At 45.3% G+C, this 26,265-nt stretch overlaps 1 protein-coding gene across 37 annotated transcripts in view; it reads left to right on the forward strand.

Annotated features, from left to right (window-relative positions):
• The window catches only part of NCOR2 (nuclear receptor corepressor 2), a 419,584-nt gene that overhangs the window by 82,918 nt on the left and 310,401 nt on the right, over nt 1–26,265 (forward strand). For 34 of the 37 annotated variants that reach the window (XM_043497676.1, XM_043497682.1, XM_043497689.1 and 31 more), the window contains one exon: nt 25,004–25,211. In XM_043497676.1, the coding sequence (XP_043353611.1) occupies nt 25,107–25,211 (105 nt within the window). In that variant the 5' untranslated portion in view covers nt 25,004–25,106. Of the gene's footprint in view, nt 1–5,535; nt 5,608–24,997; nt 25,212–26,265 lie in introns of those variants that run through there. The other 3 variants (XM_043497687.1, XM_043497678.1, XM_038372887.1) reach the window with 3 other exon arrangements.

The following is a 26,265-nucleotide window of genomic DNA, read 5'->3' on the forward strand; positions in this document are numbered from 1 at the left end:
CTAAGGTGTGCATCAGGCCCTTGGATACCCCAGTGATTTAGGATCGTAAATAGGACAGAATAGACTACAAACTTGCACTAGTAAGTGAGAGGTTCCCAGGAGGTTCCCAGCAACCTGCAGGACTGAGCTCTGGGAATGCTGTTGGTCTCTTATGAAGTGCATCTTAGGCTACGTCTGCCCGGCTGCAGTGCCGACTAGGGGAATGTGAATTGCAGCTCATGCCAACGTGCTGCGCTGGAACTCCCGCGCGTGGCTGCTGCTGGTGTGAACTCAAATGCACCTAGTTCGCGTTAGTCCTGTGTGAAGAGGACTATGTTGACGTGAACTAGGTACCTTGATACTTTGCGCCAGCAGAATTGACATGTCGGAGTTGCTGCGCAGGGCTTTGGCTGCAGTTCAGCTCCGCATAATCTGAACAGTGGGGCTGTATAGATTGGCTATTAGTTTAGAGTGGGCATCTTCATGTCTCTCTCTGCGGTGCCTCTGCTCTGTCTCGTGAAAGGCAACATCTCACTGGGACTGCTTCACTAAGGGAGAGTACTCTTTGTATGTCAGCGTCTCCATGCCAGAGGTTACAAGGTGCGATTCCTTTTGTAACAGTTGGTGGGTAAAGAGCAGTTACAGTAAGAAAAGTGACTAAGAAAAAACGACCCAGTAAGCTTCCATATTAAATGTACAAGTTCAACGTCCTGTCTCTTTTTTCCTAGCATGCAGCCCTATAAATTAAACCTGTGATCTGCAAATCAAGCCGCATCCTTGTATCACTCTAGTAATTGGCCTTGTGAACAGTGTTTTGGTAAAGCATTTTGCTGATGAACAGTACAAAAAAAAACTAATAAAGAATACTTGATTGGTACTCCACTGATTGGCTCTGTTGAAGATGCTCTAGAGGAAGTTGTATCATGCGCTCTCACCTGTGGCTGCATTGGTTCTGCAGTACTGAGAGTGATAAAACTAGCTTGTCAGTAAAGAAGGACCTTGTGGCTGGAAGACACGAAAGGCCATATTCAGCCCTGGTGTAAGCATGTGTGTGAATGGGTGGAGTTGCAATACTGTTGGCCACACACAATAAACTGTTGTCCAGTGTCTTCCCTCACTGGGCTTTGCCCGTATTAAACAAAGTACGACAGCCCTGAAGGCAGGGCTGTGCTTCCAGATCTAGAAGGGATTTTTTCAGCCTGGTACCATGTCTCTTCTGATTGGAGTTCCCTTCTTCAGAGTGCTCACCCTTTTGTATCCCTGAGTTGGAGCTTGCTGTCAGGGTGAGTCAGTCGAATAGCTCTGCAGAGCTGCATGGGATTACAAAGGGTGGTGTAAACCTACAGCTTGTGCCTGTTTTTAAAATCACTCTAGTCAAGCCCATGTAAAAACTCTTACATTGATTTAGCTTAATTTAGTAACTTGCTGGTGAAAGCTGTGGGTGTACACAAGGCTGAAAGCCTGACAAGAAGTGCAGCTCGGTTTGAATCAATAACACCATGCCTGTTTACGTTCCGGGTAAACTTGGCTCACAGGAAGCAGATATGTTCAGTAAGGAAGTGCTGCTTTTTACACACTAACTTTTAATCTGTCCCTAGCTGCATAGATTACAGTGAGTGATCCTGATTCAGTTCTGTGGTGGAATATACAGTTGGCTTGTTAAATCACTCACTCTCTGAGAATTAATGGCTGGCTTTTCTTTGAGAGCTTGAGCACATAGGATTCCAAAACGTTATGACGAGGCTGATCAGCATGTGCAGGATTTGTTGCTCGTGGGAGCTGTCTTGCACTATTGAAGGCTGATTTTTTTTTTCTTTAAAGAAACCTACAAAACAAAACAAACAAACAAACAAAAAACCACACACACTCTGCCTGCAAGATTTCTGTATGTTTGTGTTTGGGGGCAGGGGGAGGAATATTTTTTGGAGAATGGTTGTGATGTAAATTTGCCCTGAAATGCTGTCAAACAATTCCATGGTCACAGTTACTTATATGTCCTTGTAAATCCACGTGAAATGATTTTTTTCACTTTCTGCAAGTGGGAGCATGTTGCAGCAAATGTGCCCCTTTTAGTGTAAGGGGGAGGGGCTAAAATAGATCAGCTGTTTATCCCTTCATCAGCTGTTTCTGGTGCTGAGGTCAGTGGGAATTAAATTGGGTGCTTCCTTCGTTCCTCGAGCTCTAAACCTGGAATCTGGAAACTTTGTGCGCCAGGACGGCAGCTAGGACCTGAGAGGACGCTGGAGTGCCACAATGGAATTTCTAGCAGCAGAGGGCAGATTATAGTGCTGTTTCTTTCCCACAGTACAGCCCCACCTACCATTTGCTTTAGTGGCAGGGGGCTAGGTCATTATGTTGCAGGTTGTGAATGTGTTAGTTGGTTGCATGGAACTCTGCCAAGGGTTAGAGGTGTGTAATATGTCCTGCCTTGGTCCCAAGCCTGCACTAATCCTTTGTCACACAGGCCTTTTGGAGGGGCAGTTTTAAAGGATATATAAAGCTGCCTTTCCAATAGCCCTATATGAATAAAGGAGATTAGTTGTCTTGCCTGGTAAAAGATTAACATACCCAGTGCATGGTTCTAGCAATTGCTTTAGGTAGTTTTTTTTAGATGCCTCTAGCCCCTCAGTTTGTCCATGTGGTTTCCATTGTTTAATAGCAGCTAGGGACATAATCTTTTTGTTTCCTAGGAGTTCTGCTACCTGAAAGGGACCTGTATCAAAGTTTATGTTCTTAGTATAGTGCCTTGTGTGTTGTCAGGTTCCTTTCTATTCTAGGGGACTAAGATAGCTGTGTGATTAAGGTGGTAGTATAGGTAGATTTCCCCCCCCCCCCCCATTGAATGGTTCAGTGCTGGTCTGTCGGCAGTGGAACCCTCGTGACACCTATCCCGTGCTATAGACCATTTCAGGCCATCTGTCTGGCTGCCATCACCATAGTATCTGAGTGCCGCACGCTCTTTTAATGTGCTTATCCCCTCAAAACCCTGTGGACACAGGGCAGTGCTGTTACACCCCTGTTTTAACTGAGGCTCAGAGAGGCTGAAGGAGTTAGTTCCCTATGGCGTCACATGGAACCTTTGGTAGAGTCAGGAATTGAATCTGGGTCTCTTGAGTGCCAGACTAGTGGACTAACCACTGGACTCCATTTCGCACTGCATCTACCCCCCACCAATGTGCCCAGGAGAGGGGTCCGTTCATTCCCTGGTGTTCCTTCTGAGATTTGCCAACACGAGGGCATCTTAATGCTGAGGATGGGGGAGGTTTGGGAATGCCGATTATATATCCACTGGGGAGTGTCTGGGGCTTCTATGTGTGTTTTAGGTGGGCCACAGAACAACCATCAGAGTGTGATGACTTGCAGACCCAGGTTAGGTTTGAAATTAGTTGGAAGATTTGGAGTCTGATTACCCGTCTCTTGAGCTCTCCAATCCCCTAGCTGGATTCCATTCACTTCATTGTTCTGGCTGTGCAGCCACGATGCCTTGCGCATCTCAGTCATCCAAACAAACAAAAATTCCCCCAGCTCCTTGCCATCTGTTATTTTTGCCCTCTTCAGAGAAGATTGGTGTTTGAAAGGCCAGATGGAGGGGAGCAGCCTCTAATGGGAAACTCACTTCTCCCGGGGAGCTCAGAACATGGTGCTGAAGAGCCAGGAGAAATCAAGTCTAATGTCTGTATTTCTCTCTTGGTATTTTATACTTAGCTTGAAAAGTAGTCTATGTGAAAGCCTCTGAACTTTGTGTAGCAGAAATTGTTCGTTTTGTTTAGTTTTTGTTTGATTGGCATTTGAGTCACAGTTTCAGAGACAATCATGCCAGTGGGTTTTGGTTACCGTTCAGTGAACATGGACATGTCAGCTGAATCATAAACAAAATGAGTCTGCTTCTCCCTCACTACCCATCCTCTTGGCCTCCTGGTTGCCACTACAACTGGCTCTTTCTGACTGACTCCGTGAGGAAGGGGCATCTGGAACATGATATGGAATGTGCTGCCAAAGGCATGCGGTCAGAGGATGCTGCAGCGAGATAGCAGAGCAGACCCTGTGCCCTAGGAACCAAGAAGGCTGGCTCTCCAGCATTGTCTGCCTGTTGTGAAGCCATAGATTACAGTGTTAAAGAGCTAAAGAGGAGGCCGTATTTCCCTGTGCTCTCCCTCCCAGAGAACCTCCCAAATGAAAATCTAAAAGGAATATGATACACCTTTTATGAGAACCCTATAGAATGTAACCGTAAAGGGCATGCTCTTCTATTGTGTAGTTTTGGGGGTTTTGTTTTGGACCACTCTGTGGAATTTAAGAGAAACCTACATCCACGTTTTATAACTCCATTGAACGTCTAAGCAAAGAAAACCTAGAGCAAGGAAATATTGTACAGGTATTTAGAACATACAGCCTACCTGCTACATTTTTTTTGGATGTTCACTTTTTTTTTAAATAAAAACCATGGACTCTAGGTCTGGTTAATGCAAAAATATTTAATTACCTTTTTAATTGGTGCAGGGTGATCCAGATCACATCCCTCTGAAACTGATGAATTCTCTTATTTCTGTCTGCACAATGGGGTCCTGATCCATGACTGGGGTTCCTAGTCAGTACAGCAATACAAATAATTATAATGTTGTCTTGCTGGCTGTTGGGATGTGAACTTTGGCGTTGCTGGCCAATTATTGCCAATCCCCATAAGGGTTCCATAGACTAAGAAGCTTTGTGCTCACACCTTATGGGAGTTGAGAGTGACTTCATGTGAGAGCCGTACGTGTGTCCCAGGGAAGGTTGCTAATTAATCCATGTGCTATGAGCCAAGAGCTCTCACTGGTGTGACTGAATCTCTGTCAGGGACTGGGGGATGACTCTCTTTTTTGCTCTGAGGGGTATAATTAAATCCCTTGTCTTCAAATGCTCCCTTTTTTTATTTGGTTACTGTGTTCTAACAATGACAGGGCTCGAGTGGTGAACTCTTATCCAAAGGAGGAATTCACAGTTTGCTCCTCATTGTGGGAAAACAGTATTCATCCCGATTTGCTTCAGGGGTCTGCCTCAAGGTTATGTGCTCTGGTGGAGTTTCTTCATTGCGTTATCTGTAAAGTGCCTTTATATGCATCCCCTGTAAGGTTCTATAGTCTATGATGTCTCATCAACGCAGCGTGGTAGAAGTCTGAGTTGGGCCATGGGCTATGCATCTGCCATTGTAGGACTTAACCCTGCACTGTGTTCCCCAGTGTTTTTTTTTTTTTCCAGTCTCTTTTCATTTAATTGAATGACTTGGGAGTTTCCCTCACTCCCAGACTGCCCCACAGTCAGAGAGTGTTTTCCATGGGGCAGTTTTTCCTGACTGCTGTCCTTAATTTCCACCACATGGGGGGAGAAATGTTACTAATTTCATGAAACCTTGGAAGAGAACATGCCCAATTCAGCCCTACTGTGAGCAGGCCCATCATTACTGACGTGATGTATTAGGGCCTGCTTGACACCAGGGCAGAATTGAGCTCATGAGTCACTAGAACCACTCAACACTGGTAGCTGGGACTTTGCTTTTTTGTTTATTTAATAGTTTCTGAGTTGAGTGATCTCGAAAGGTGCCAGACCGACAGCCCTGGAGACCGAAGGAGTGTTTCTCCACAGAACAAAGTGAGCTGCCTTTTGGGTGTGTCTCACCCAGGAACTTGGGCACAATGAATCAATCTCTTTGCCTATTCCGTCCTTGGCTTGGCTGGTTTTTGGGCTGGGTGCCAGCTGTGGAGGTGGCTTCTGAAATGTGGACACTTGTTTGCTAAGAACCGGACTAAGACCCCCCACCGCCAACTCGTTTCTTCCAAGCCAGGCAACTTCCCTGAGATAACCATGTCAGTCGCTGAGCTCAGGGCATGACCATGACGTGGAAAATGTGATACCCCTTTGCCAGTCCACATAGCCATCTAGTTCCTTGGCAGGTGGAATTTTTAACTTAAAAACCTTGTATCTGTCGTCTTTCCCCCCCCTCCTTTTTTTTCTTTTTCTTTTCCCCTTCTCTCTGATATTTCCACCCTCCCTTAGGCGTCACAACCAGGTCTTCATCCCATGCAAAATATCCAATCTACTTAAAATATTAGACCACGAAAGGTTCTCTGGTCTAAATCTGGTTTTCATTATCGCAGAGATGGCACCATCTGTCAGACTCGGAGACCCAGGGAGGCATTTCAAACCCACAGCTTTTTAAGAGCTTAGGGATGAGTTTTCGTTAGTAAAGCATCATATAGGGATTTGCCTTATAAACTCTTAATAGGACAAGCAAGCTGTGTATGCATCCCAATAAGCTGCTGTGAAAATGATCCTTTGTAAAAGTGAAAGGCTCTGCAGTCAAGATAACTCATCGATTATAAACCAGAACAAAATGATACCTTGCCTACTAGTGAAGCTGAAAGGGGATTTTTTTTCTTTGTCCTAACTTCTCACTACTATGCTAGTTTTTTACCCCTTTTGCATTGCCAAGCACAAGTGTTGATCAATCATATCAGACCCCCAAAAATCATGAGATTTTAAAATATATATAATTTTGTATTTCCTTTCTGGTTTGTGAACCTTTTAAGGTTCTTGTTTTCAACTTTTCTCTGTAACCAGGAGGGCTGAAAACAATTTTTTGTTGTTGTTTGAAATTAAAGATGAAATTCTCAGACAATAACATGGCTCCAGGAACTGAAATTTAAAGGAAAAAAACAAACAAAAACCCACCTTGCGAGAGTCAGCATTCCTGCCCCCCATTCAGCTTGGGCCTTGAAAGTAGGTCAGCCAGTATCACTTTGTGGATTAATTTCACTTTCATAGTTTAGTGATTCGGTTTCCAGCACTCTGTTTCCAGCAGTTTTATGGTGAGTCTTGCAATACTTAGTGTGTTTTCCCTAGAACCCTAGCTCCTGGAGTCATGTTGGTTCATGAGAACTTTGGCTTTTGGGGTTGTTTTTAAAGTAAGTTTTGAGCCCTTATGATTTTAGAGGAAAGCTTGAAAATGTATCCTGAGGGCACCCTAAGGGTTGTAAATAAAAGAATCCCAAATTTATGTAAAAACATTTAAAAAAAAAAAGAACAAAAAACCCCAGAAGCCCCTCATGATTTTTAAGCCAGCTTTATGCTTATGTGGGGAAGAAGGGGCAGTACTGACCACGGCAGGGAGAGACTTAAATCCAGTTTCCCCACTTGTTTGCACTCGGGTATTTAAACATCATGAAAACTCATCTGCGTTGTGACCCTTTCTTTACAAAAAACACAAGGCCCTGATCCTGCAAAATACCTTTTGCTCCCTCTGAAGTCAGTGGGAGTTGAGGCCTTGCCTGAGTGAAACGTTGCCATTTCCTTAAGGGTTGAGGGGAATTTCCCTGTGAGGGGACTTTCCCTGTGAGGTCCTGAATTCCCTGGACACCTGGTGATTGATGGGAACCGAGGGCGCCTAGCACCATGAAGAAACCGGTTGGTTAGTGAAAGCAGAAGGAGCCTGCCTGAGTGGGAACAGAAGACAGTCAGCTCGTCGCCAGATCAGGCCCTGTTACCTCAGGAGGCCCCAGTAAAAGAGCATAGGATAAATATCTAAATAGAAGCTCTGGGGCTTTCCCTTGTGAAACATCAACACACGTCATCCATCAAAGAACCAACGCACTGAGATGTGCACAGGGCCTAAACAGCAGAAGGCTTCAGTGCTAGACTGAGTTTGTGGGTGCTCTGCACGTGTAGCAGGCTGTTCGTTCTTCTGACAATCTGAGTGTTATTGCTACAAGATTCCTGCTAGTAGGGAGAGTGAATTTTTTAGTCCTGGTTAATAATGGGGCTTTGATGTTTTGTTTGACTCGTATGTTTCTGTTCCTTTCATTCCTCCTCCTCCTCCTCCAAGTCTCTCTCTCACAAGGAGTTAACAGCTCACTGATGGGACTGTTGAAAGTTGCTGCTCATTAGCTCAGAGCAGATCAGTTGGAGAGACAGGTCTGAGCTGCAGGAGCCATTGTGTATGTTCTGCCTTCCTCATTTAGATAAGTAATAGCTTCTAGACAGAAATTAAAGTCTCGCTCTAGGCACTGAAAGGCTTTTGTGCACTTCGGCACTAGTGCATAATGCTTAACAGCCTTGTGAGTGGCTGGCAGAGTTTAGATTTTTGAGGGCTATGAATGTATTACCTCCTCCTCTTCTACACCCTTTTGAAGTGAAGGAACTATTGGGCTTGAAATGTGTAGGTTCTTGATTTAACAGCATGGTCTTATGATACCACCAGATCTTCAGAGCAACTGATTTCTTGGGTTCCTTAGTGTATAGGTAACTTCATTTATTTGCACAATTTTAGTTTGCGCTCTTCTGTGTAATTTTTTTCCCAATTGCCATCTGATAGGAGGCATTAAGTTGCATAGTTTGTCACACTAATTTAGCTTTTATGTCAGGAGTCTCTGCTCTTCAGAAATTATTTTGTAAAGTTTAATTCCCAGATCAGGAGAGAATCGTGAAGCAAAAAGAATAATTTATAACATGAAGCAGACTTGTGTTCTTTGAAATGGGGAATCCACAAAAAGAGAAGCTGTTTAGTGATACAATCTGACTCAAAGAATTCATCTTAGGAAATCCAGAAATGTGTTTTGCTACTTTACTCAGGATGTAAATAGTCAAAAATGTTGTTCATGATCTGAGTAATTTTGTTCAACAAAAGAATCTTGAATAGATGAATCCCTGGGCTTCCATGACCTGCACAAAACATCAGAGACCCGTGTTCATCAGCGATATAAGTTAAGTGTTTGCGAATCAAATGAGCTGCGTGTTCTCTGAAATATCCTTACAGGTGCTTAATATTCAAGAGAAATTACAAAAGCATCATTTAGCCTAACATGCTACATCTTAGTCTAACAATTGAGAACTGCAAATGGATGTCAAAATGGGCTGTTATAGTGACAGTGGCTATTCTGCAGTTTAATGTACTTGGGGACCACGGCTTAAATGGCAAATTTTTTCAGCAACATTTTAGCAAATGTTTGGTTGCACATTGGTTAAATTTAAAGTAACTGTTTAGCTTCACTGGTACAACTGGGATTAGAATGTGCTCCTAGGTCTTAATGTCAAATACTGTTTTATGTAGGGTATGTGGTACTGCAGTGGTGGTGTAAATAAGGAGGGCAGTAGATACCAGCTGAGTAATTGAAGCAACTGTTTCTTGGTACTGTGTGTATGGGGAATAGTGATCCTTGGTTTGAACATAGTGATGGATGAGGTGAAGCCAAGACTGTGTTCAGAGTGATCATTACCCATGAAGATCGTTCAATTGTAAGGTCAGTGCTTCTTCAGATCCTCAGGCCCAGATGAAGGTCTCCATTATGGGACCGGTTTAGCAGACTTTTGCTATGTTCGCTAGTGGTTCCAAACCTTTTTGGGTGGCTGGGACTTATAGAGCCTGGATTTGTATCACACGCTTAATGCTATTTTTAACGCATAAGAATTCTGTGTGGGATTTGGATTAGTCTTGTGTGAGATTCCTCTCCTCTAAGTCACTGAATTACAAATAAAGTCATGATTGTATTGTCATTGTATTTTATTAAGGGTGAAATTCACCCCTGTACAGAGAGTCATCACAGGGCGTGTATGCCACATAAGTCCTATTTGGGAAAGCTTTAGTGGCCCATAGGCTCTCTTCAAAGGACTGAATGTTGAATATGAGCATTGAGTTGGAGTGTGGCGAGTGGGCTGGATATGAAAGAAGAAAAATGGTGTTCTAGGGACAGATACAATATTATAATAGTAATAATTATGCCTAGCTCATATCCAGCACTTTTCATCAGTAGATCTCAAAGTAATTTACAAAGGAGGTCAATAAAAGCCAGTTTCTTCCTAAGTGAAGGAAGCACAATTTCAAGGTACACCATAGAAATGGTAATTGGAAAGCTAAGATCTGATCCAAAAATCATTTGACTCGGATGCTGGTTGGAAGGAACTCATTTTCTTTTAACATTGTCTCGGTAGGATTTGTTACCACACTTGGTGTAGAAGCTGTAAATCAGGCTCAAGGGAAGAACATGTAATCCTTTATTTTTAAATTTTGGGGAATAGCGCATTAATGAGCAAACCTACGGGGTTGGGTGTGGTACTGGCACATATATTTATCCCGATTGCTTTCCAGCAAAGTAAAGAAGATGATAAATGATCAGTAACCCCTCAGGTTTTAAACAAAAGCAATCAACTATAGGGCAACATTGGGCTTTTTTTCCTCTAACAGTGGGTTAAATTATTGCTTTTGCAACCTGGAACTAGATGGCAATCTTTCCAAAAATGTCCCTGTGGCTTCCTCAGGCTGTTTGGTCTTTTCTGTCTGAGTGAAATTCACCTCTGGGCAGAGTCTTCAGTCGGTTTTATGCACCATTTAACACCTCAAAATAGGACCGAAGTGGGACTTAAAGTACGACATGACATCATCTGCATGCAGCCCTCCGCATGAAGGGAATTTCACCCCCCGTGACTGGCTTTATAAATCTTAGTGATGCTTTAGTTCCCATGTGATATTAAAAAATCAAGTGTTTTCCCTGGACACAAGTGTAGTTTTGCAATGCTGACTGAAAGCAGCAGCCATGTATCACTTTTATTCTGTTTAAATGATAGAATTGAAGGATAAGGGATTACATTCAGTTAGTGAGGTGCTCCGTTTTGAGGCCCGTAACGAGAGAAATGTCCTCCATTCTTGTTTTACTGCTGCATTCTCACTCCTGCCCTGCCTGGTCCTTTCAGCTGGTGCTGGCTGAAATTTTCAGGGTGTCGAGTTTTCAGCTTCGTTTTTCATCTCAAACTGAGTTTTCAATTAAAAAAAACAAACGTTTTTCAACAAAAGTCTTCCGGTTTTTCAGCTACGACTGTGCTTTCTAGATCCCCTTAATTGACTGTATCTACTCTGCCTTGACCTGGTCTACTCTCTACCATCTCCATCTAATCTATTCTTTGGTACTGGATTATTGTTCTTTGCCATCTTACCACCCCCTCCCTATTTCCCTTCCCATCTCAGCACCCAGGCCTTCTCTCTTTCTCTCCATGCATTTCCATCCATCTCTATAGAGCATCCTCAACAGAGACCTCATATTGGTCTATCTTGTTTTCTATTTTCAGCCTGCTCTTAAAATGACTCCTTTGTTCTGTGAGTGGCTTGTGCATTGATCCAACACCCCCCTTCTTCTGTTGGCTCTTCCCCCGCTTTGCATCTTCCATTATCTGTAGCATCCCTATTGGGTGCTTAGCATGACCAGTTGGCTGCTCAGAAGTGTGTGTTTTCTGTTTCCAGTTGTTTAAAAGGGTTTCAGTGAGTTTGCCAGGCCACAAGCATCCTGGCACAACAACAGAAGTAACATCATTACATAATCAGGGGTGGGCTGTGCCATAAACTCTCTGCTGATGGGTTTTGCTACTCTAAAGGCCTGTGTGTAATCTGTGTACTATTCCCATTAGTAATGAGCGTCTCTATTAAAAAGCCTTTAATTTTAATTGAATGGAAAAATTCCAAAAAAACCCGCTTGAATTTTCCTGCTCTAATGAATATTGCTGAATTTTAAAAGCTGAGGCTCTCGTTAGCTGTAATAAATGAGGCTGGTGTGCCCAAACTTGGCATCGGTTCTGGGACCTGTCTCGGTAACAAAGGCATGCTCCATCGACTTGCCTCGGTTTGGCTCGCTGGCCTTGCCCTTGCTCTGCTGCAGGGAAGCTGGAGCAGAAGACACTCCCAGTCGGAAAACCAAGGAACAGTGTGGTGCAGTGCGAGGGGACTGGTGATTCAGTGCTTTACCTGAAACAAGATTTTAAAAGGAGCCTAAGGGAAAAACAGTGCCTGTTTTTATGGGTTTTGAGCACCTCCTTCAAAATCTCAGCCTTATTGGCTGGTTTTGTAGGTTGCAGCTAGTACCTTCAGGGAAAAGGAAAGAAAACAGAGGCATTTACTTCTGTGGAAGGGTCATGCAGGTAAGCTGGGTGCTAGTCATTTCCTTTAAAGGCCCCTGTGTGGAGGCATTTCTCTCCCTATATCTCCCTTCTCTCTACCCACAAAGAGCTCTTTTGTTATGGAAAGTGGGTTTGGATTAGCATTGTTTTTTGGTGTAAGGATTGAGATGCACAGCGACTGCTGCAGGTGCTCTCCCTTGCCAAGATCTGTGTCCTGTCACAGCTGAAAATAGAACACGTGTGATACTGATATTTTGAAATATAACAAAGTGGAGTGGATTTGGCAGGACTTGAGAGCATCTGACACTGTCCTGTAAGGCGGGTGCGAGGACATGCTCTACTTCACAAATGTTGGAGAAGGTAATTCAAGCATCAGACTGAGGCCATGTCTACACTACAAAGTTAAGTCGACATCGAGCCTCTGATTTAAGCAAGTTGATCTTGCATGTCCGTACTATGCTCATTGGGTCGGTGGAGTGCATTCTCACCAGTAGGGCTTGCATTGATGCATGGAGCTCTGCACTCTGGGTAGCTATCCCACAGTGCACGTAGCTGAGTGGAATTTTGCTTTGGGCTTGCAATGCCTTATGGGACCAAAACTTTGGCACAGGTGGTTATGGGAACATGGCATTAGCCTCCCATGATGTACTTACCTCCCTCCCTCCCTTAAATCAATGGCAAACAAACCAAGCCTTTTTTCGTAAGCCTGTGTTACCTGCACAGAAGCCATATTACGATAAGCATGGACCCTGCATTAGAAACACCTCACACTTTATCCTGCAGTATTTACACAGCCAGTACAGGAGCCACCGCACCGAACAATGTGATGCCACTCAAGCAGCCCTGCTGGAAGACACAGAACAGAGCAATTTGCAAAGTTGCTGGCGGCAGTCACGCATTATCTTGACACAGTTGAGTGCCGTTTCTGGGCCCGGGAATCAAGCACTGACTGGCGGAACCACATTGTTATGCAGCTATGGGATGACGAGCAGTGACTGCAGAATTTTCAAATGCGTAAGGCCACATTCCAGGAACTGTGTGAAGAGCTTTCCCTAGCCCTGAAGTGCAGCAATATTAAAATGAGAGCTGCTCTGACAGTGGAGAAGTGAGTAGCAATAGCTCTGTGGAAGCTTGCAACACCAGACTGCTACAGGTCAGTGGGGCATCAGTTTGGAGTCATTAAATCTACCCTGGGATCTGTTGTGATCCAAGTTTTCAGGGCCATCAACAGACTTCTGCTAGGAAGGGTCGTGACTCTGGGCAAGGTGCAGGACATAGTGGATAGTTTTGCCGCAATGGGGCTCCCTAGCTGTGGTGGGGCGATAAATGGAATGCATATCTCTATCTTGGCACCAGACCATCTTGTCGAGAGTACATAAACCGAAAGGGGTACTTCTCAGTGGTGTTACAAATGCTGGTGGATCACAGGGGCTGTTTCACTGACATCAATGTGGGATGGTTGGGAAAGGTGCATGATGTGCGCATCTTTAGGAACACAGATCTTTTCAGAAAGCTGCAGGCAGGGACTATCTTTCCAGACTGCAAAATAACCATTGGTGATGTTGAAATGCCAGTCGCAATCCTGGGAGACCCAGCCTACCTTTTGCTCCCATGGCTCATGAAGCTGTACACAGACAGCCTGGACAGCAGTAAGGACCAATTCAACTATAGGCTGAGCAAGTGCAGAATGGTGGTGGAAGTGTGCCTTTGGATGTTTAAAAGGTCGCTGGCGTTTTGCTTACTAGGTTAACCTCAGTGAAAGCAATATCCCTATTTTTATTGCTGCCTGTTGTGCGCTCCATAATATCTGTGAAACAAAGGGAAAAAAGCTTGTGCCAGGGTGGGGGGTTGAGGCACATGGCCTGGTGGCCAATTTTAGCAGCCAGACACCAGTGAAATAAGAGCACATTGAGGGGCTCTGGGTCTCCGTGAGGCTTTGAAAATAAGTTTCAGCAATAAGCCAGAGTAATGTGACACTTATCTTTGTTCCTTACCAAAGTGTCTCCTCCAAGTGTTGATTTAATAGTCTTTTTTTTTTTCTCCTCAATCCGCTAAGTTTTATTATGCACACAAACAGAGACAGCAAAGAAAAGTAAGCTAACTTGGGGCAAAAGGGCTGATAACACTGAGGGTGGGGGGAGAGAAACAAGGAAAGCTTATTTACAGATACACTGCAATAACAATGAAGGGTGTGGGAATGGGTGCCTTTGGGTTCTTGTACTCTCCCCTGGTGTTGAGTGCAAGGGATACTGAACTTTGGAGGAAGACGTAGAACTGGGTGACAATCGCAGCAGGTTCAGCATAGGCTGCAGAGGGACTCTAGCATCCAGTTGCCTTTCAGTTGCCTCAACGTGTCTGATTGCTCCTTCATAACCCACAGCATCTCTTCCTTGGTGGCATGATCTTGTTCCCTGCATGCTCTCCTGTCCTCCATGTCCAGGTTCTTGGACAGCGTAATCCTCCATGCTCTGAGCTACGTCTTGTCGCTCTGAGGCACGCATTAACTCGTTGAACATGTCCTCCCAAGTTGTCTTTTTCTGCCTTCTGATCTGGGGAAGTTTCTGTTCTGGTGTGGAGGAGGCACTGACGGACAAGGTTTCAGCTGCAAGGAATGCAAAGCACAAGAGTAGCATTGACAGTTCATACTGGTGCAAGGTTAATTTTTAAAATTAAAAATACGCCCCTCAATACACTTCACTGCAAGCCACAACGTAGTCACAACCACTGGCTATTGCAAGAGTTGGTTTGCTGCTCTAGCCGTGGTGAGTAAGGCCACGGAGGCATGGGCAAAAGGTATGTGCTGCTGCTGCTTTTGTGAAGACATGGTTAGAATCGCCAGTTGGAACTTGAAAAAGCCCCCTTTCCCCCAGCAACCTGGATGATGCTTGAGGACAGACACCAGTGTAAAGCTCCACAGATAGCTAGCTAGTTTGTTTTTTACAAAAGCGGCACCGGGTTGAGAGGGAAGGGAGACAAACAGGAAGCTGCCACCCCCATTTCCCCCCCCCCCCTTTTCTTTTCCCAATGCTGCTTGCAATACATGGTCATCCCTTCCAACCACAATCATGGTACATATAGGAAAGTCTGGTTGTGTGACCCAGATTTCATCAGTAGGGCGGATTACTTGTTGAATGGTTTGCGGTTTAAGGGCTATCATTGAAAACTTCCCCCATGTCTCCTGGGTGACCCTATGCAATATCACTGTCCTGAGGCTAACAGAGGTGGCAGGGGAGATGCTGCAAGCGTCTGGGTAGAGACCTGGTCCTTATGCTGCAATGCTGTGTGCTGCAATGATGCCAGCAGAATTAATACTAGAGTGGCGTGGGAAAGTGTCTTATCATTGTGGACGAAATAAAGCAGCCCTTCCCAGAAACCTTCTGCAAAGGATTGCAGTGTACCTCCAAGATAGCTTCCTAGAGATCTCCATGGAGGATTCCTGGGCCATCCATGTGCACATAAACAGTCTTTTTCGGAGAGCACCCCTCTGTGTAGCTGGAGTGGCCATTGATACCCACCACACCTACTTTTTGTTCAGATTAAACATAAAATATAATAGCATGTAACCCCTACAGTTTGATTGGAAATGTGGACTCACCAGAGGTGCCTCCTTCCTTCCCCCCCCCCCCCCCCCCGCGCATCACGCTCCGCCACCAACTGGTCCTGTGAAGGGATGGACTCCAGGGTTGCAAACAGTTCATGACTGTCGGGGAGAATGGATCCTCTGCTTGCCTGCCTCATCATTTCCTCCACCTCCTCCTTCTCCTCAACGATATCCTCCTTGTTGTTGCTTGGGGCTCCTGGAAGGTATCCAGAGAGGGTTTTGGGGCAGTGGCTGAGGGGTCGCTGCTGAGAATTGCATGCATCTCCTCATAAAAGTGGCATGTCTGTGGGGCAGAACCAGAATGACTGTTCGCCTCCCTTGTCTTCTGGTACGCTTGCTGAAGCTCCTTTACTTCCACGCAGCAGTACTGCATGTCCCTGATATAGCCCTTCCCCCTGTGCCTCGTGCAATCTTGCAATAGATGTCTGAGTTTCTTCTGCTGGATGGGAGCCCTGCCTGCGCAGACTCTTCTCCCTCACACAGCAATAAGAGCCACACCTCCTGTGTACTCCATACTGAAGTGCGTTTGCTGCCTTGAATCTCCATGGTCGGCTGTGCTCTCCACGCTGATCAAACAGGAAATGAAAATTAAAAAGTTCCTGGGCCTTTAACAGGAGAGCAGCTGTTTCCTGTATACTGGCTGATGTGGAGTTGAAAGCACTCTCCACAACGGTCACAGCTAAGCACTGTGGGAAACCTCCTGGAAGCCAATTCATTCGAATTACTCACTGCAGTGTTTACACTATCCCCATATCGACCCATGGATGTCGAATCCAGCGCTATGCCTCTCGCGGAGGTGGAGTAAAGAAGTCGACTTTACAGGTCACTTAGGTTGGTGGAAGGGACTCAGTAGTGTAGACATATGCATTATTAGATTGACTTAATGTGGCTTATGTTGACCTAAATTTGTAGTGTAGACCAAGCCCCAGCTGGAAAGGTTTAAAAGGAGCGATGCTAGCTAAAATCCCTGTTTGCTGCTTTCAGTAGTGATACATGTTGGTAGAGGTGCCACCTTTCATTCTGGAACATAACCATTTCATCATGAATTTGTGTCATGATGAAAAAAAATTAATGTAATCTAGTACTTAGGACTGGGACATCTGGCTTCTTTTCTTAAGTGTCTCTGATGTGCTGCATGACTTAAGAGAAACTGACAAATAGGACTTACCCTAAGTGTTAGCATTGCTGCGAAAATTAAATCAGATTTTCTGAATGGAAACTGTGTACATCTGAGAGGTGGTCCCATATAACCTGCATACTCTTGAGAGATGCCTATATTTATTAATTAGTGACAAAAAGAGACATTAGTATGTATTTGGTCTCCTTGAGGATAAAATCCAGACATGGCTCAGCTGAGACTGTCTTGTCCTTAGTAACGTTTATGGACCCCGACTCAGCACTCTTGCCAATAATTTGAAAGACTCCAAAGTGCCCGATGCTCTAACTGCGTCCTTGGGAGATTTGAGTTACAACTTGCTGCACGGTATGCTTGCCAAGAGAGAGAAATGGACATGAAAACTGACTGTCCCATACACATTCAGCTCACTGTAGAGAAAAGGAAAAGGGATGAGGTTTTTATTTAATAGGTAAATACCCTGGGAAAACCCCACAGCAATTGCTTATGGTGTCTTATTTCCTAGTTTACCTGTTGAGTTAGCCATTGTGGTGTTGTCTCTTAAGGTGAAATCTTAACCTCCCCAGCACTCTTTGAAGTCAAAGGGATTTTTGCATGAGTTAAGAGCCAGAATTGTTCCTTAGCATCCCTGGTATATATTCATAGATATTAAGGTCAGAAGGGACCATTATGATCATCTAGTCTGACCTCCTGCATAGTGCAGGCCACAGAATCTCACCCACCCACTCCTGCAATAAACCTCGCACCTATGTCTGAGCTATTGAAGTCCTCAAATCATGGTTTAAAGACCTTCAAGGTACAGATAATCCTCCAGCAAGTGACCCGTGGCCCATGCTGCAGAGCAAGGCGAAAAACCCTCAGGACCTCTTCCAGTCTGCCCTGGAGGAAAAGTCACTAAGAGACTCCTCTGCCGGCAGCTCCCTCCCCTTTTATACCGACTGGTGCTCCAGATGGAGTATTTCTTTTGACTATGGCTTTGGCAATATCACTTGAGGAGAGAGGTGGCCTCTGATAGGCAGTTCATCTTCAAAGCCCTTTATAAACATTGCCCTGTTAATGTGGTAGTATCCCGTTACACAAGTGGCTCTCAACCTTTCCAGACTACTGTACCCCCTTTCAGGACTCTGATTTGTCTTGCGTACCCCCAAGTTTCATCTCCATTTAAAAATTGCTTGCTTACAAAATCAGACATAGAAGTACAAAAGTGTCACAGCACACTGTTCCTGCTGACTTTCTCATTTTTACCATATAATTATAAATCAATTGGAATATAAATCTTGTACTTACATTTCAGTGTATAATATAGAGTAATATAAACAAGTCATTTTATGAAATTTTAGTTTGTACTGACTTTGCTAGTGCTTTTTACGTAGCCTGTTGTAAAACTAGCAACTAGATGAGTTGATGTACCCCCTGGAAGACCGCTGCATTGCGCCAATGGGGAAATGAAGTTGGAGAGAGCAAATAAGTTACCCAGTCCATGTTCCTACCCCAAAAGTACTTTATAATAATGATCCACAACACCATGCTTTAGAAAAATGTTAGTGTTTATGTTGATTATGGCAGGGTGTGATATGTGGTGATTTTAATTAAAGGCACAGAACAATTAATAGTCAATAGCCCCTGGGTCCTAGTTCCATGCTTTGGCCATTAGATCATACTGTCACGTAGCTGTCCTGGATCAGGGCTTCTGATCCTCCTTGCTTGCAGTAAGCTCTGGGATCTGTGCATGGTATTGCTCTGTACTGCGGCAGGGCCCTCCCAGGAGGAAGGTGGTGGTATTGCCATTACTACTTTGTTCTATATTGCAAAGGGGGAAAAGGCTTCAGCTTTTTTGGCAATTAAATTGGCAAACGCAGAGTCCAGACCTGGTGGTCTTTTCACTTTCCATACTCCTGCTCTTAGGAGCTACGAATAAAAATACGTTTAAAAGTGAAAAATGTATAAGTAAACCCCTGCATGTGCCACCTTAGGCATGAAAAAGCATTTATTTTATCCATATCATATGCAGCTTTTGGGCAATCTTGATTTTTAATATTCTACATGTGTGTTTTTAATGTCTAACCCACAAGGCTCTGTTCCTGTTGAAAGGTTGTGTGTGTGTGTGTGTGTGTGTGTTTGTTATGCCTCTGTGTTGCCTTTGTTTGGGCCTTTTTTGCTGTGCATACAGCCCTAGGTTTATGCCAGCCAGCCTGCTTTTCAGTCTAAAGGATTTAGTAGCTACATTACATGTACACATTTTGTTCATAATGTTGACTGTCTTCCAAGGAACTTTCATGCATATATTGAATAGAGAGATCCATTATCATTTCATCATGAAGCGTTTCTTTGGAAACCTCTCTAAACACATTTCATTGTACCTCAATTATTTTGTCATGCACTAGTCTTTAAAGGAAAACATCAGTCATGATTTTAACCTGTCCAAGTTCTGGTTTTGATCACTGGCTGTAGAAGTACAATGACTGCACTAATGTCATTACAGGCTGTGGAATGTATGACCACTATATGTTGTGTTCAGCTCGGAAATGCAGCCACGTCATTTCGTAGTAGGGAGCGCGGATTCCTGTGAGGTGAGCACTCTTGGGCTCTTTAAGAAACAGAGCATTCTGTGATCCTTATTTCAGTTCATCTTTGCTTTAAAAAGTTTGAGAACTTATGGAGCACATCTTAATTGAAGGATCTCAAGACTTCTTTACAAATGTGAATAAATTGGCATCCTCCTTAAGGTGGGTGGGTCTCACTAGCCTCATCTTGTGAATGGATAAACTGAGGCACAGAGCGATTAACTGGTTTACCCAAATGCACGTAATGTGTCAGTGGCAGGCCAGGAATATACCCTTGGGGGGAGCCTGGGGCTGGGCTGGGAACGGAGCCGAGGTGGGGCCAGGGCCGAGAGTGGAGCCGTGGCTGGGCTGTGGTGGGAACGGGCAGTCGGCCGTGGCTGGGCTGGGGCCAGAGCAGAGTTGGGGGTAAAGGGGCTGGGTGGCACTCCCTTCCTGCCCCCTGTGGGGGCTGGCCTGCCCTGCTGGGCCCCCCGTAGGAGGGTGCACCCCACAGTTTGGAAGCCACTGACGTAATCAAAGCTGGCTCTTCTTTGCCATACACTTGCGGCCACAAGGCTATCCACGCATCCCTCCGAATGCAGTGGCGCATGGCCTGCTTATAACAAAAAGGAGTTTGTGTCAGAACTGGGGCATAATTCTGCTGATCCTGCCAAACGGGTGCATGTAAATGGATGCAGGAGACTCCTTAGACTGAAGCTGCCCATTGCACAGCTCTGCTGTCATAGTCCTGTGCCAAACGTGCTGGCAAACTTCCGCTTTCCGCTGTTTCTAATCAGAGGTTGTAAATCTATCCCAACCTAAAGCCGTAATGGCTATTGCAGGTCTGCGGTTAAAATGGTCCCTGATGGAGGCTGTAAGTACGGGAGAGAAATACTTTTCTTGTGAGACAATGTCTGCTGCAGGTCAAAATCAGGAGAGCTGGCAGTTATCTAATGGTTTGGTCTGAAAGGCTGAGACACTAGCTGCATGGGGGTAATTTGATTTCCCTTTCCATTTTGCTGCTGGTTGGTGTGTGTGACACTCTTCTCAGAGAGCCCAGAACAGTAAGCCACCATCTTACTCCTTTGCTTCCACCGATGGGAGCTGTGCTGCCACTCAAGTGTGTGTCCGCTCCCCGTCCGTCCCGCCTGGCCAGCAGACATGAGACTCTGCCCGCCTTAACATTAACCAGCCCGAGCAATGGGTGAACCCCAGTTTCCCTTTCTATGGCATTCAGTCCCTCTCACCGGATACTCGCAGAAAGTGATGTATATACAGCCTCTTTGGAGGCAGCAAACATCTGCTTGTTCGGTTAGCTAGGGACTCGCTCTGTAACCATTATAGCTGCACGGAGATCTGCTTTAGAGTAAAACTAAGAATAAGTTTATTAACAGAGATTGCATGATACTAAGCAGAGATAACCAAGATGGGAAAAAGGTTACAGACAAAACAAAACATCCTTTCTAGTGACCAAAAACTTATTTGTAGCAAGCTATAGCATTGCCTAAAACAGTTTCTTCTGCCCTACAGGCCAAGGGGATCCACCATGCCCAGGCTCAGAGAGCACTACTCTGTGTTCCCTAAGTGGTTGATGGATCACCTAGAGTGTCTTTTTGTTCCCCTTCAGGTTTTCCAGCTCCATGGTCTTTGTTTCAAGGGCCAGGAAGACCATCTGATGGTGCAGATGCTGTGTCGTCCCCCCCCCCCCCCCCCGCGCTCACTCATCCAGTGTGCTCACTGCTTCCTCCTCAGCTTGTTAGCTTGGTTACTTTATGTGATATGTAAATGTACTTCCGCTGACCTCTTCAGGCAGGTTAATACCTTTGTCTAAGGTAGAGTTGGTCGATGCATTCCCTCCCAAACATAAACGCATGACCAGGAATTTGCCAAGGTACATAGCACACAATATATAGGGAAGTTCAGCAACTATCTCAAATACTGCAGTAACATTAGACAGTGCACAGGCAAACTTGAAACACTTTTAAGGATGATCACTAGGCCCTGTGTTAAAACTTCGCATTCTGCATCATCCCAGTTGGTGCTGAGTTTTAAAGTTGGTTTAAACTTTGATGGGACTGGCAAAAAGTCATTCCATTTCTTTAATACAGGCAGCTGTGATGGCATTGAGCAATCTACCTGTTGAGCCAGCCTAGCTTTGAGTGAAACAATTGATGTACTGAAAGCCACTAATGGCACAAGGCTCCCTGAAGCCTGCAATGCAGTTGTCTGCATTAAGTCTTTGGAGGCTGCCAACACAGATGAGAGTTTGAATCAGTTGCTAGGAAAGGATCTTAAATTTCTATGGAGATTTTCATCCCAACAAGCTTTGAGCTCCTGTGAGGGTATATCCTGGCAAGCCCAGTGAAGTCAGTGGGGGTTGTCCAGGTATGAATGTATCAAAATTTGCCCACCAGTATGCACCCATGCATGGAATTCCTTCCGCCTTAGAGGTTGCTGTGTTTCAGTGGTGGGTGAAGGAACCAGCTGTTCAACGGTGCAGCAGGAACATGGCGTATTAGGCTGTGTCTACACTGCCACTTTCAGTGCTGAAACTTTAGTCGTTCAGGGGTGTGAAAAAACACCCCTCTGAGGGACAAAAGTTTTAGCGCTGAAAAGCGCCAGTATAGACAGCACTTCGTTGCTGGGAGTGTGGACCACCCCTTGTTCAGGGTGGGTTGTGTGGTTTTATGTTTTGTTTTTTGTTTATCGCCGGGAGAGCTCTTCCCCAGCGATAAAGCGTTTCTACACTGCCCACGTCACAGTGCTGCAACGTGGCAGTGTAGACATACCCATAGTTTAGGACAGGGAGTGAAAACTAGCGTGGCATCCAGTTGCAACAGCAAGCAGAAGTTAGTCAGAATGGAAGTATAAATAAATGACTGCTACTGTTTGGGTGCTCTAAATTTCCCCCTTGGTCTGCAGGGGCTTTCCTGCCCTGCAGGGTGAGTTCCATTGAATAGCATCAAGTTCCTGGATAGTAACATTTTCTCCTTTTGTGAGAGAGGAATGGGAATTTAAGGCTCCAGATGCCTTCATAGGACAAGGATTGCAGGTTATCTTTTTCTTCTGTGAGTATACCAGGAGACTGGGAGGAGGGAAGGGAACTAGCCTCCTTTGCAGTGTGTTAGTGAGCTGCAGGTGGGCGGGGGAAGCTGTTCTTCACCAGTTAGAGCAGGGCACTTGGCAGTTGAGACTCCTGGCTTCTCTTCCTGATTCTGCATTTCCATGGGATCTTAGCAACTTTTTTGGCATGTGATCTCCCCCTTACCCGCCAGGTTACTGTAGAATACCCACTTATTAAGGGGGTTGGGAGGACCTCTGAGGGCTGCAGATCATTATCGTTCATTGCAACACTCATCTGAACGCTCCCCCCATCTGGTCATTGCTTGGACACTGATTCTTGGCAGCAGATTCTTTCTGTAACTCACAGTTGTGGTGGCAGCAGGAATGCCAGGGTGCTTCTAGCCAGCAAGGCAATTTGCTCAGTGCAGCATCCAGCACACTGGTGTTCACTGGCTGTTTTGATGTCAGCCCCAACGGGCATGCATTTGTGAAGGATGCCTGGAAATGGGCAAATAAACGAGGCAGAGGCATTCCTGTGACCGCGGCGTATCTGCCTGATGCAGATAGCAAAGTGGTTTATTGTTGGGGCCGATCTGCGGTCCCAAGGAGTAAAAGCAACTTCCTCTCTTCTCTCCCCTTCTCCCCACTGCTTTTATTTATTTATTTATTTATTTTTTGTGCACACTAACTGCTGTTTCGGTTGAAACAGACACTGGGTTGGGCATGCGGTGCTCTTGTCTATAGCAGTGGCCAGGAGCAGTTTGAAAGGGGCTGAGTTGCAATTTACAGCACTGTAAATGTTCTGTGCTGCTCCCTGTGTGTTTGGTGACAGGGATCTATACATCTTGCAATACTCGCAAAACCCTAGGCACAAATGGGTACCTCAGCTGAGACCTAGGTATCTTAGGGTGTGGGATTATTATGTGCGGAGATGGGTTGGAATAACACGTTGACTTCTTTTGCACATAAATAAACTGCAGTTCTGCACGTAAAGGGTTCACCACTGCAATGGCAACGTTTGCTGAATCCAGGCAGCGGTGGAAATTTATGCTTTGTATAATTAACAGTTAATACGGGAATAATGCTTAATGCCTCTTAAACGGCTGGTAATAGAGTGCAGCATTAAGACATTAGTTACTTTGAGTTGAAATCCTGACAAAGCAGGGCTTAAAAACCTCTCAAAACAAACCACTTAAAGTGTCTATAAAAATCAACAATTTGTAAATTGCTCTTTGGGGTGGAGGTGGGGGGGGGGAGATTCTCTCACGGGTTGGGTTTTTTTCATTGTGGCTGAAAAAGGAAGTGTAACATCTGAGATTCCGTTCAAGAGGTGGGTGACTGGAATGCTTGTGAAAATACACCCAGTGCTGGGGTGGATTTCCTGGTATTTGATACTGGTCCCAGTGACTTAGATCAGAGGTGTGTGATGTTCATGTAATGTTTACATAGCATCATCATTTATGAAGCGCTTTAAAAGAGAATAAAAGACGGCCTTCCTGCAAACACAAATCTGAGAGCTGCTGTTGAGTTCTGTGGGATGCCTCCCTTGCGTAAGGCTACTCCCTTGTGAAAGTGTTTGAAGGATCAATCAGGGCTTATATTCAGTGGCCACAAACAGGATGGTGGTATCCAAAGAAGCATTTGGAAAGAAAAGTGTGAGTGTCAGCTATGGGTAACTAGGGATGTAAATATAGTTTAAAATGTTAACCAGTTAAACCATTAAAATTATATTGTTTACCCAGTTAACTGATGAAAGGGAAAGGGGCTGGGGCTGCTCCGGCCAGTGAGCACGGGGCTGGGGCTGCTCCTGGGGTTGGCCAGCCTGGCCCAGGGCTGCGGCTAGGGGCGGTTGGCTGGCGCAGCTTGGGCTGGGGGTTAACGGTTAGGCTGGGTTAACTGGTAAGATTAATGCTTATCAGTTAACCGTATTTTACATCCCTGTGGGTAACTACAAATATAGGTGTCCCACAGCATATACTGTCTGTGGAGCTTGAGATCCTAGATTTTTGAAATGGGTGATCGGGATGGTGCTAGAGTGGAGGCAGTGAAAGAAGTGAGTGAGGTTTTAATGGAGGATTTGAAGGCTGAGTGTGAGGATGGACTTGAGAGGTGGGAATGATTATGTCCTCTGGTCTATCTCCCAATGGCTCATGAACAAAACATGTTCTCCAGCATTTTCCCAGTCAAGTTTGAAATGACTCAAAGGGTTCTCACCAGTTCCCCATAGACTCCCTTCTTGACAGCTCAGTCTCCATTTTCAGTTCCTTTCAGCCCATTTACACCTATTTTACAGTGTCTGCCTCCTACTCGGAATGAAGCAGTTACCACTTCGGTCTCCACCAGTGGGAGCAGGTCACCTCCCACCCGTACTTGGATGTTTTGAGATGTAGGCCCTGATCCATGCAGGCAGAATGTTGTTATAGGCAATGGAACCCAAGCAAGCTGTCTGCATAGGTCCGTTTGCGGGATCAGCGTTGTACCGTCTTAAGATTTTGTCAGGTGCTGCTTACCACAGTGATGTGCTCAGTAGAAATGCCTATGGATAAATCAATAAAAATAAACTCTTATTTGGGCTTTCTTACGGTTGGAATGTTCCTTCGTTAAAAGAACAGGGAAGTTGTGCTCTGATGTGACGAAAAGTCCTTTTAAGAAAATATAAGGCAGTGAAGTTTTAGAAACCATTTGTGGCTTGACTTTGTTGTTTAGCTGGACTGTGGTTTGAGCAAGTTTTTAATCTTCTTCTGCTTTCCTGTTTCCTTGCAGTTGTAGAGTGACGTGGCCAACAGGCGCATAATGAAGAGGGGCTTTTGGATTTCCTAGTTCTTTGAGACCGAGATTCAAAGGAGAAGAACCTCCCAGCTGCTTCTTTGCCATGTCTGGATCTACTCAGCCTGTGACACAGAACTGGCGAGCCACCGAGCCACGCTATCCCCCTCACGCCATGTCCTATCCAGTTCAGATCAGTCGGACACATGCGGTAAGGCAGACCTCTCGCTTCCCTCAGGACGGACGTAGGATTGCGTGGCCCTGTTGTCAGGGACAGTGATTTGGATTTAATGGCTTCCGCTGATGTGGGGTGTCAAAGCGAATCGAAGCACACTTTCCTCTCTCGTAATGAGATTTCTTCTTGCCTCTGTCATCTGTTCTCTCTCTTCTCCATCCTCAGGGTGGCTGTAACTTCTCCCCCTCTCCAACCTACTTGGCCACCTGCCTCAGTGGTGCTCAAAGCTCCAGTTCATGGCTGTATTCTCAGAAGCTTGGTGGGTCGCTTGTTGTCCCGGAGAGAACACAATTGGTTAAAGGAACACGAGCAGGCGTTGGGAGTGGAGGGGAAGTGCGGTTAACCACGTGTGGAGTTCAGGGACTCTGCCTCTGTCCCTTTCTGGCTCGGCTTTTACAATGTGTGCTGAATCATGAGGTGGCTGGCATCCTTCCCCGAATGCCAACGTATCGCTTCCCAGCAAGCCTGACCCTCCGCACTCATGTTTGAGAAATCTTGAGATTTCCTCCAGGGCAGGCAGGCAGCTGTGCCAAGGGGGCTGCCATCTAATAAACCTAATGTTTGCTTTTCAGTCAGGTAGCCGAGACCCCTCTCTTTGTAGGGCTTTTGGATTGGGGAGGATGCTGCATATTGTGTTGGTGAAAGAGAGGGGAATCCATGCTCTTTTTTTTTAATACAGCCTTCCCCCCCCAGCTCTTAGGTTTTTCTCTTCTCCTCCTGTAGATAAAAGGCCTTGTCTTCTGTTAGACTGGGAAATACACTGAGGCAAGGAATGTACTCAAGGATCAAAGTCTGGATTCTTGGCTCTGAGTCTTCCTGCTCTAACCACTATACCACACTACTCAATCAGTCCAAAACTCTCACGGAGCATACCGGAGGATTGGAAAGTCATCTGGGATAGCCACGTCTGACACAGAGGGAAGCAGGCTGGGTTTTTGGGTGTGGGAGAATCTAGGCTATGTCTCAAAGAAGCCATTTGCATGTGAATCAGTTGTCTTTTCTTCGTGGTTTTTGCTAGCAAAGCTGTTTT

This window comes from Dermochelys coriacea, chromosome 15 (genome assembly GCF_009764565.3).
Source record: "Dermochelys coriacea isolate rDerCor1 chromosome 15, rDerCor1.pri.v4, whole genome shotgun sequence".
NCBI lineage: Eukaryota > Metazoa > Chordata > Testudines > Dermochelyidae > Dermochelys > Dermochelys coriacea.